This window comes from Trifolium pratense, linkage group LG4, assembly GCF_020283565.1.
Source record: "Trifolium pratense cultivar HEN17-A07 linkage group LG4, ARS_RC_1.1, whole genome shotgun sequence".
NCBI classification, from domain to species: domain Eukaryota; kingdom Viridiplantae; phylum Streptophyta; class Magnoliopsida; order Fabales; family Fabaceae; genus Trifolium; species Trifolium pratense.
Genome location: NC_060062.1, coordinates 57,589,933 through 57,602,070, shown reverse-complemented (window position 1 = coordinate 57,602,070; position 12,138 = coordinate 57,589,933). Strand labels below are relative to the sequence as shown.

The 12,138-nt window shown below is 33.7% G+C and overlaps 1 protein-coding gene across 2 annotated transcripts; it reads left to right on the top strand.

Annotated features, from left to right (window-relative positions):
* The first annotated feature begins 8,323 nt into the window (after positions 1-8,323).
* LOC123923550 (cyclin-dependent kinase B1-1-like) lies at positions 8,324-11,087 on the top strand. Of its 2 annotated transcripts, XM_045976241.1 has the most exons (7): positions 8,351-8,987; positions 9,231-9,357; positions 9,612-9,784; positions 9,928-10,076; positions 10,182-10,278; positions 10,382-10,435; positions 10,699-11,087. In XM_045976241.1, exons 4-7 carry the CDS (start codon positions 9,928-9,930, stop codon positions 10,930-10,932), a joined length of 534 nt encoding a protein of 177 aa, XP_045832197.1. In that variant the 5' UTR covers positions 8,351-8,987; positions 9,231-9,357; positions 9,612-9,784; the 3' UTR covers positions 10,933-11,087. The 2 variants fall into 2 exon arrangements, with proteins under 2 accessions (XP_045832198.1, XP_045832197.1); XM_045976242.1 differs by lacking the exon at positions 9,231-9,357 and having other exon boundaries at positions 8,324-8,987.
* The last annotated feature ends 1,051 nt before the right edge of the window (positions 11,088-12,138 follow it).

Here is a 12,138-nt window from a genome sequence, read left to right as displayed (position 1 = left end):
TTGTGACTCATTCTAGTTGGCATGAGGATGATTAAATGGCGAACAAAACTAGTAATAATAACATGATCATTGATACAAATGGACATTATGGCGGCATTTGGTGTTTATGTGATAGAAATGTTTAGAAAGTCGGGTGTTTTTTCAATTTTTCATATCGACTATGAATTTGTTTTGATTGTGAATTATCTTTATATGTGATGATTGATGCAGACCGGAGCTAACACCGAATCACGCGAGAGTGCTAATTCCGTTTTACAAAGATTTGGAACTGTTATGCGTTGAAGAAAGAAGGTTTGGTAGTGTTATCAAGTGCAAAAACCGATTTACTAACTCTCAAGAATTTACACATTCCTGAAGATCAGAAAAACATTGGCATTCCATTCAGTATTTTACGTCACGCCTCTATGCTCAAAGATTTTAATCATCCTCATATAGTAAGGTTAGGTTAATCATGCAAGTTTGGATTCAATTGGAGTAATTAATTAGTTTCTTAATTGTTTTTTATCGGCTATTTTTTATTAATGTTTAGTTAGGTTTAGTCGGTTATAGATTTAGTTAGAGTGATTAGTTACTATGTTAGCTTCTTTATAGATTGATATATGATTTACATTTATTTGCAAAAATAATCAAACTATGGATCAGCTTATAGATTTTGGTTCAGTTCCATAAGTTTGGCTTCAATTGCCTTTTATGTTCATGATTTATAAGATTTATTAGTTTTGAGATTTAAGTATAAGATGCTGCATAGATATTCACAAGACATGGTATCACATATATATCACGTTCAAGTCACATATATTAATAACCAACACATCACAAACCAATTAGCAAAGAACCTCAATGCTATCGACAGAGATGTCTCGGTCCCAGCAACACATAATTCTCCCGGAACATACAAAACCATACTATAACTCTAGATTTAATAACACACAACTCAAGAGTTATAAGGATAAACTGAAAGAGTGAAAGTAACTCTTACCAATATAAAATTGAGACTATAGTATCATACACTACTACACTAGTAGAGTATGGTGAAAGAGGAGATTCTGTTTGGACTATGTAGTTAGTGTATGATACTATAGTCTCAATACACAGAATATTCTGTTTGACCACTTCAAAAATCCTATACTGAAGCTATCTGAATTTGGTGCAGCAGTAACTAGTGAATCTCCTCTTTCACCATACTCTCCTAGTGTATGATACTATAGTCTCTCTTTTTTACATTGTTAAAACAATTGGAAACAGGTCCCTGTAAGCTTAGCTCAGTTGGTAGTGACATCAGCATTTTATATGCAACCCCGGACACTCCACTTATCCATATTTCAAGCCTAGACTACTTGACCCAAAAAAAATTAAATGGAAACATCTCAATTATCACAGTCAATGAAAGTACACATAGGATTAGCTTTGAATTTGAGGGTTTTTTTTTATACAGAAGCTTTGAATTTGAGTTACTGTAGTTAATTTAATGAATAAATGCTACTCTTGTTAAAAAAAAAAGAATAAATGCTACTAATACTAACTACATAGTCCAAAGTCCAAACCATTGAAATTAATTCTTCTGTAATTGTTTTTTTGATTTTCAGATGGGTAATCTTGTTATAAAACACCTGAACTTTTGATGAGTTCTACCAATTACTCGACTGCAATTGATATCTGGCCAGTAGAGTTAAGATCCAAATCCAATCTCTGTTCAATGGTAATCGTCATACAGCAAAGCAAATATATATATCTTGCAGCAGTGGTATTGCTGGCGCAATGGGATCAATGATGGTTAGAAAGGACGGAATCTTCACATTAAAGGATTGAAATCACAAAAAAAATAATATATAGAGAAAATCTGAAATTCACTAATATTACAGGAGATAAAACACTATTTAACCCTAATTTTTATTGATTCTTTTTCCTTATTTTTCACTTTCTTGCTATATGTAACGTAATCATCATGATTAATGAGTAGCAGTATCATCACTCACTAACAATTTTTTTTAGTGTGAAACTGACATTTTATTCTGTGTAATAGATTTATTTCCTTGGTTATATTTTACAATTTTTTTTTTATAAGCAAGATATATATAAATTATAGGTTTAATTAATAAAATGGTCCCTTAAAGACATTTTTGGTTTCAGATTGGTCCCTTAAAGAAAAAAAAGGTCCAAATAGGTCCCTTAAAGAAAAAAAAGTCTGAATAGGTCCCTTAAAGACATCTCTGTTAATCAGTTTGGTCCCTAAAAAGAGGTCTAAATAGGACCAAACTGATTAACGGATATGTCTTTAAGGGACCTATTCGGACTTTTTTTTCTTTAAGGGACCTATTTGGACCTTTTTTTCTTTAAGGGACCAATATGAAACCAAAAATGTCTTTAAGGGACCATTTTACTAATTAAGCCTAAATTATAAGGAGTACAAGGAGTACTCAGTCCCTTACAACTAAAGCAAATTATTATATGCTTTGGAAACAACCCATAGGGTCAATAATACATCACTCCGAAAAAGAAAGACAAGACTTTTGGCCATAACGGCCACCGAACCACACCCAAGAAGAGGCTTTAATATCATCCAATAAGGAAACAGTATTCGGGATGCCTCCATTGAAACAATATTCGAGAGACACCGTTCGCCGGGTTCATTGTTCAAATTAAATTCAAACAGATCAATCCAAAGTTTTTTCTTCCCAAATAAATTACAAGGAGAATATATATTGACAATATAGACCAACACTGCTTCCCATTCAACACAAACTCCAAGAAAACCGTCTCCTGAATTAAGCAATGATGTCAGACGACGTCGTTTCGCCGTATTGCCCCACCCACGCATGTTAAGGGACACAATCTTCATGGGAGACTTTGTTGATGTTGCTCCCTCAAAATTCGAGCTGATTCTTCTCTGCTTTCATTGATAAGAATCATCTCTACATACCTCTCCTCTTCCTCTTCACCTTCAACTCCCAAATCAACCGCTCCCTGCCAAACCTTACAAGCAACTTCATGATCATAATTTTTCACAAATTGCTTGTTGCAATTTTGAATATCCGAAGAGTTAAGCGAACTACAACATAAGACAGCTTCAGCCGATGAAAGAGAAGTGACTGGCTTCTTACCCGTCCGATAGCGCGACGGAGGATTGCGATGAACTCCTTCTTCACAATGCTCAAAACGGTGAGTAGACACTTCCCAACCTAGAATAGATGAATTCACGGTCGATAGAGAAGAATTAGAAGATGGAACCCGCAAATTGAGATTTTGGATGAGTTGTTGTTTTCTCACGCTAGCAGGAATAGGATTAACACGTTTCATCTTCATCTTGCTATTTTCTTGCGTATGGATATTAATATGAGGCAAATCTTTGTTATTTGGGCCCTTGTTCAGTTTGGAATAAACTTCTGTAGGACCATCACTACAGACACCACCCTTATGCTCCCCCTTACCACCACTGACACAATCATTAGAACTAAAGGGCTTTTGGATACAACCCAAATCCTCTGATTGGGTAAATCTTCTAATCGCACCCCCTGTGATAGTATGATGTATGTTAGTAGAATTTTGCGGCCTACCTGGTCCATCCTCCTGGCCCAACAAAACTCATACCTTCATAATCTTACTACCCTTCTTTAACACACACCCATATGGCTTCTCCAGCCCTCCTAACTTGGTCAACATAAGATTTGAAACTGAATTATTTGAAACTGAATTAATCGAGTCTTCCCTCCCTTCCTCCCTATCTTTAATTATTACCTTATTTGAATCAGACAAAAATTCTTGACCATTATTTGCATTAACAAATGGAGTTATTGCTAATAAATTATCTTCCTCTTCCAACAATTCTCTCTCCTCATCCTCCACCACCAGCCCCCGCTCCTCCTCCTCCTCCTTCGATTCATCTTCGATATCTCTGCCTACAGCCCCCTGGTCTTGTGGTAACAAAATCCTCATAGGTCCGTAAGAATCTTCGAGCACACGGAGATGAAAAAGGTCTCCATTTACCTTCACATCAATAAACTCATCCACCACTTGTTGACAAGACGTTCGGATCATGAGATGTGCTACATCCAAAGTAGTTTTTTTCATCGTACCATCGTCCGCATTAATAAAGGTACCCCATGGTTTGACAACTTGGGCAAAAAAGAGATCATTCCACGCATGAGGCGGAATTCCATAAATCCTTAGCCAAATAGTTCTTTTGACATCCATTACTTTGGGATCCCAAGGATGGATCTCCTTAAACCATTGCTCCAACCATCCTTTTGCATCTTCCATCAACGCTTGCACTTCGCCGGCCTCTTGTCCTTCTAGTAGAGTCAAATTTGACCCTAAAGGAGTGACCTTTACACCAAAATAACCTTGTCTATGGAATGCGTTTTGAATGTTATGCAACATCCCCGGTTGCACAACTTTCTCGACAAAAGCCTTCTTTAATCTCTCCATATCCGCATTCTCCGCTTCGTATGCTAGGACTAAAGGAGGGTGTCCCTTCGCCTGTCTCGAATGGCTACCGTTCCTTACCGCGTGAGCGTATGATGTTTCCTCTTCTCGTGGCTAATTTGGTTTCTGTGCAAAATGGAGTTTTGAGCGACCCCTACTCTCCTTGCTATTTCTTTCTTCAGGTTTCTGACTGTCTCTTGTATCCCTCCTAACATCACTTCTGCAGTCTTTCTTCCTTGAATCTTCATGACGTTGAAAACGTGACAAATTGACCGAAATTTTGCCTCTCCCAATAATAATATTATCCAATTCAGTGTCTACTACTCGGTTGAATCGATCGAATCCGAACCTTCTTCTGCCTTTGTCGCGTTTGGTTGGAATAACAACCTCTTTGATATCCCCATAATATTGAAAAGCATTGAACATCGCTTTTGCACCAAAACTGTTCGGAAAATCCGTGAAGAAATACGAAGTGAGATTGTCACTATTCTCTCTAGAAGTTCTCGCTGCTGTAGCAATATCAGGCCTGTGATCATTTTTTCCTTTCCCTTTTCTGAGACGTCCTCTCACTGGTTGCCAAAGAGGATCATCCTCGTCCCCTATAGTGCTATGCCAAAAGTGTAAGTTAAGTTTGAATTCTTAAAGATATATTTTACAATTTATAATTTTCCGTATAATAAGAACTACACTCTCCGCGACAATATATAAGCAAAAGTCACATTTCTAGGTTCATTACATATTTAATGTATCTGGGCTATATTATAAGACAAATACATTAAATATGCAATGAACCTAAAAAGTTAATTTTTGCTTATATATTGTCGCGGAGGGAGTAATTTATATACATTGATTGATTTTTACGTTGGCAAAGCACTCATAATTGTTCCCTTACTTTCGAAAGTTTCATTTTTGTCGTATTTAACTTTAAAAGCTTCCAAATAATAATTGGTGATTAGTTGACGGTGTAAACATTTTACACTTACAATGCATAAAAAATATTCTAATACTTTCGCCATCTCATAAAAAGTATGAGAAAAATAAAAATGCATAATTTTACATTGTCAACCAATACCAACCATATTTTCTGCCACGTCACCCCCACTTTCTTGATATGATATGGCAAGTTGATAGTTTTTTATTGGATGGTCGTGTAAAACTATTTTACACGGTCAGTGCATCTCCGTTAAACTCAAAAAGTATTTCATTTGACTTTTTTTGTCTTAAATTAATTTTACCTTAGATTATCAATGAAGTATTCTTTTCTCATTAATATATACTATTTATGCAGAAAGTTTATATTGATACTTAGTAGGAAATGCTCTGAGGTTAAGTCTTGGAATAAGTGCATATTTAAAAAATATGATGATCCTTCACCATGCTAGGGTTTTCTATATATAGGTCCTTTAGGTATTTGTCTTAGCGAGGTTGACTCCATAAAGGAGTGGAGCGGTTGATCCCGCGATAAATGGAGTAGAATATCTCACGTGACCTATTTTGTAGGCTTCACCCTCATCTTATGACCGAGTCATAGCCTATCGTTAGGCACTTGTTGTTGGGGAAATCTGTTGGATATTTGAATTGGCCTCATTTTGCTAAAACAAATATACAAGCAAGATGTTGGACAACATGTTACAACCAGGGGCGGAGCCCTTCATGGGCTGGACAGGGCCATGGCCCGCCCCAGAATTTTTAATTTTTTTTTCATAGGTATAATATGTAGCGGCGGCTATAAACCCCCGCTAAACAGTCTGTGTAGTTTGTTATATTTTGTTTTGCGGGGGTTTCAAACCATAAAATCCAGTATTCTTTAACAGGTTTGCATTTCGCGGGAGTTTCAAAGCCCCGCTATTTGTACGTCCCAGAATTCAAATCATTCAAATATACTTTTTAATTAGCATCCCTTCTAATGTTTGATTGTTTAATAATTTATAGATGTCTTAAAATGTGTAATTTATTTTGTTGAAGTATTCAAGTATATTGTTTTGGAGAAAAAAGTACTCCAATTTTTATTTAAAATAGAGTTTGTGCATAAAAATTTATATTTGATCAATCTTTTGTTAAAAAAATTTAAATTTTTGTTAGAGAGATGCATATAATATTATAAACATAAATACAAAAACTAATTAAAAAGTATGAAGTTTACACATTTGACATAAAATATATTTCATAATATATTTTTAAAATTTATTTAATAAACATGTTTTTTTTTTATATAAATTAAAATTTATTTAATAAACATGTTAATGGTCCACCTTTTAACTATTTTTGAGATATCCATACTAGACAGACTCTCAATATGATATGTCATTTTTTTAGTAATTTCTTTTGCATATTCGATTTATATTTGTAGCGGCCCGCCCCAATTTTTCGGGCTAGCTCCGCCACTGGTTACAACATTAGTTACAACATGTTATTTGCTAAGGAAATCTCGCGCATTTAATACGAGTATCTGCTATATATGGAAATCCACATAAGAGCGCGTTTTTTATAAGGATTTGATCTGATCAGGTGTTCTTGAATTAAGTCAGATTTAATGGATTATCTTTATGGCTTGTTTATCTCCTGAAGTCATTTAAACACTTTAGGAATGTTTTGATCTATCTTTGATGATCATTGAAATTGGATCAGATCACCTTTATGAATGGAGGAGCGTCCTATCTATCTTGAAGAGAGTGGAGCGTGCTAGCTCACTATATATACGAAGACCAAGACCAAGACAAAGTATCTCAATTGAATCGAATTTATACATTTGAGTTTTATATATTGAGTCAAAGTGTTTGTATTTGTTAATTGTGATTCTTTCTTGTGGATTCTATAACACAAGCTAAGAACTGAGTTTGTTGTGTATGTTTTAAGGTTACTCCTAAGCTTTGAAGTACGGAGTTAACTGTGTGTGATTTACTCGAAGCTTTTAAGCAAGAGTAAAGTATTGTCACAGTGATTGTCACCACATTGTATTCAACATTGTATGAACAACACAGGTTGTGTTGGTTGAGTGGAGGTGAGATGAGATCTCATGTCTAGGAGTTCCTAGGCAGAAGTTGCATGAGTAGTGTCGAAGTTATAAGACGTAAACCGATGGTTTGCTGAGGTCTTAGTAACTAGAGCTATTAGTGGATTTCCTTCCTGGATTGGTATCTCCAGAGTAGGCAGTCGGCTGAACTAGGTTAACAATTACTTGTGCAGTTTATTTACTTCCTGACATTTTATACATGTTTCGTCATATGTGTCAACAATAAGTACAACATTATTCATAAAGCAATTGTTGGGACATCTGAGATAACATCATCCTAATGATACCAGAATTTAAAGTTCATATGGCGATTTTTGGAATTCGCCAGTGCACTATTATTTATTGTTTTTCAACTCATCTAATCATTCCAATGACTGCAATTGACTTTTCAGAATTATGCACAACTTAAATAAAATATTAAATAAAATATTTTGCAGTTTGTAAAAAAAAAAAAATACTTTGCATGCACATGAAGTAACATCTTAAATTTTGCCGTTCAAAAAAAAATTAATGTAATTATTTTATTGTACATGCATATCACTTCTTTTTTCATATCACATTTTATTAGGTTTTAAATTTATTCTTCGCTTAAATACAGTTTTACCTCCCTGTTATGAAAAATGCGGAATTTTACCCCTATTTTAAAATGCAGAATTTTACCCCCCCTATTTTATAATTTGTTGGATTTGCCCCACCAAAATTCTGCAAAAAAATATGCTTCTGAGCCTCAAGTTCAAAGCTTCGCACAGAACTCAATTTGGATCAATAATTCACCAAACTGATACCGAAACGACCGCAATCAAGTTAGTTTTCCACATAATCAAACTCCACTAAATTTGGAGTTACAGAGAGAGAGAGATTAATTACCGTTTTATCTGATAATCAATAGATTGCAATTGTAGAGTTTCAATTTTCACTTAATTTTCATTTTTCTTTTACTCAGATTCTCTGTTCTTGAATTTCTTTTTGTTCTTCAAAAATATTGAAATTGAGTTAATCAGAAGAAATGAATGTTTCAATTGTTGATATTGATCGTTCTGTTCAGGAAATTCTGATTCATTTTGGTTTTAATTTGAAACGAATGATTCAATTCTTGATATTTTATTTTATGAAATGAGTGATTCAATTGTGTGAATTAGAAGAAATAAATGATTCAATTTTGATATTGATTGTTCTGTTTACAAAATTCTGATTCATTTTGATTTTAATTTGAAATGAATGATTCAATTGGTGATATTTGATTTTATGAAATGAATGATTCAGTTGTCTGAATTAGAAGAAATGAATGATTCATTTTGATTATATTATGCAGACCGTTTCTAACACCAGATCAATGGGATGCGATAACTCATGACTACAAAGATTTTGAGCTGATACGTGCTGAAGGTCCAAGGTTCGGTGAGATGTTCAAGTGCAAGTTGAAATCTACCAAGGAGGTTGTAGCTATGAAGATTTTAACCATTCCAGAAGACCAGAAAAGCAATGGAATTCCATACAGTATCTTGAATCACTTCTCTATCCTCAAAACGTTAAACCATCCCAATATAGTCAAGTTAATCATTTTCTTTCCTTTATTGATCAGCTTATTTAATTAATTTGATTCTGTTTCATAAGTTTTACTTACATTCATGACTTGTTACATTTATTGTTTCTGTGATTTAAATACAACATTTATATGTTCATTCTTTAAATGTTTCTGTTATTCGTTATATATGTTCATTCTTTATAATATATATGTTCCATTGTTTGATGATTCGTTATATAATATATATGTATGATTTGCTGTTATCTACAGATTGCATACAGTGCTAAGAACTGATCTGGATATGGAAGATGTGTTTCTCGTTTTCGAGTATATTGACGTTAGTCTTAAAAAATTCCTTGCCACTCCGTTCCCTATTGACGTTCTAAAACTGGGAAAAGTAAGTGAATTTTTGTTAACGATTGTGTGTAAAGTAGTGCTACAGAAAAACTTTGTGTGATTCTAGTAAAAATTGCATATATGATATATACCTTTGTTTTCTGTTAGTTTTATTCAATATGATTGTTTGATAATTTATTGTGCTTCTATAAGAATAACATGTTCATTTTTTTTACTTATGTTTGAAGTTTGATAGTTTTTATATATTAGATGCAAACAAGGAAGCTATAACTCATTTTTCTCTTGTCCTTGCAGCCTTTTCTACGTCAAGCTCTTTCTGGATTGGCATACCTTCATGTGCAGAAAATTATACACAGAGATCTGAAACCTAATAATGTTCTGCTTTCATTTAAAAACCATGAGATCAGTGCATTGAAGATGGTGTGGCAAAATCTATTGAACCTCCTCTTTCACCATACTCTATTAATGTATAATACTTTAGTCTTCTTTTTATTTCCTTCTTAGAACTAAAACTAGAAGCATACCCCAATATCATAATTAGAATTTGAGTTAGATGGTGTAGTTTATTTGATGAAATTAATGCTTTTGTAATTTTATTTTTGATTTTCAGATGGGTGATCCTTGTTATAAAGCACCTGAACTTTTGCTGGGTTTTACCAACTATATCTGGTCTATGGGCTGCATATTTGCTGAGATGATTAAGTTCCAACCTCTGTTTATTGGTAACGATGGACCGAAGATATTGACCGAGATATTTTGGTAATTTCATCAAAACACAGTAACTATGACTATTTCTATTTGTATGATTTCTCTGCACTTTTGAAACAAGCTAAATTAATTAATTGGATATTTTAATATGTGAAGTTTGCTTGGCATGCCAACAGAAGAAAACTGGCCTGGTGTGGCTTCTATGTGCAGCTTTATTGAATTTGAAGCATTTGACCCTCCCATAAAGCCGAAGGTATTCATGTTTTGCAGGTTTTTTGATCAGTTTTTTGTTCCATTTCATTTTATAAATTTAGGCCAGCCAATAAGTATTGTATGGAAACTATTGGATTTTGTAGGACCTTGCAGCTGAATTCCCTAAGCTTGAACCAGATGGTCTTGATCTTCTTTCGGTAAATTAACTGCCTCGTATCTTTATGAATTGTTTTTTACAATAAGAATTTATCTATTATGCACTAACATAGTAAAATATTTTACACAATTGTCTAAAAAGTATCAATGTACTTATGTACCATAGAAAATAACACAGTATCATAATGTTATAGTATATGGATGAAAATATAGTCTCATCCTAAGCAGATTGAAAATTAGTTGCTTAAAATCATTTATTGATCTACTGAAAGTTTATTTAATGTGGGTGTTTTGTGTTGGACAGAAAATGCTTTGCCTATGCCCAAATAGCAGGATTTCAGCTGAGGAAGCTGATGACAAAATTAGCAAGTGTACTAATTTATCGTTAAGTAATAAATTAAATTCGTATCCACAGGGATTGTTTCAATCTCGACAAGACAACTGTATCGTATTTAGGAATGTAAATGCAGGGGGATTTGCTAAGCAAAGTTGGTTTATAAAACAATTAAAATTAAAAGTGATGATTGCAAACGATTAAAGAGATGATTAGAATTTTCGATTCACTTCCTCTTCATGATTTGGTAAATGCGGTCCTAAGCTACCTTTTCACTCTTATTGTCACGATGAATTAACTAAATAGTTCAGACCAGTGTTAATGACTAAGAACCCTTTTCCATAAAAATAATTTCCTAATGTCTTAGGTCAATTCAAATTCATCGAAAGATTTATGCTCTTTAATTCTCCTTATCATAGTACAATAATCTGATATCTCTAAAACGACTATTGACCAAACAATTATTTTAAATTCGGGTTTCAAAAATTATGGTTAGTAATCATTCGATTCCTAAATTCAATTCATAAATTCTTCAATTCATAAAAAGCATTAAGCGCAGAAATAACTGAATAACAATAATACTAAAAAGGTCCCAAGGATCCTCAACAATTTACATGGTTCAAATCAATTCAAGGAAGATCATCTACTAATTCTAATCAATAGAGATTTAGCTCCTCATAATAAAATTAATAATCATAGGAAATATGAAATAAACCATATGAAGTGCAGCTCTCTCGGTGGTTTCGGCGTGATGTTGTTTGCTTGATCTCCACTTTTTCTCCAAAAGTCTGCGTGAATTAGGTTACAAAAGAAAGTTGATTTTTATATGCCCCTGCGAACAAATCGCAACCCTTAAAGGAATGAAGGAATCATCTCCCTATAACATGTTGACACATCATCATTCAAGGAGAAAATAAAGTTGATGGCTTCTTGCTGCTACACGTGGCATGAGTCATGCTTTGGATCATGTGGCAAATCGCACCACCATGTAAGTTCCATAGGGACACGAAGAAAACAGGGGCTGCATTCATTTTTCACCTTCAATTTTGCAATATTTTTTTATGTCTTTTTTTTTCTTGTGATCTTTTGTCTTCAAACTTCTTGCTATTGTAATTTCTTTAGATAATCTCCTTTTTGATCATGTATTACTCCTAAAAATCACTAAAATACTATAAAATAATAATTAAAAATACTTAAATGACTGATTGTCATCACAACCCCAAACTTGAACTGTTACATGTCTGTTAAAACAAAACTGTCAGGGAATTAACAAATTAATTTGAATGATAAAAATCTCATAAACCTTTTTCTCTTCATCCGGCAATAGAAGCACCGGTCTTAACTTCAGTGATTCTGCTCAATCAACACTCTACCTTCTAAGACTCCAATCAGATTCAGTCCAATGACCGT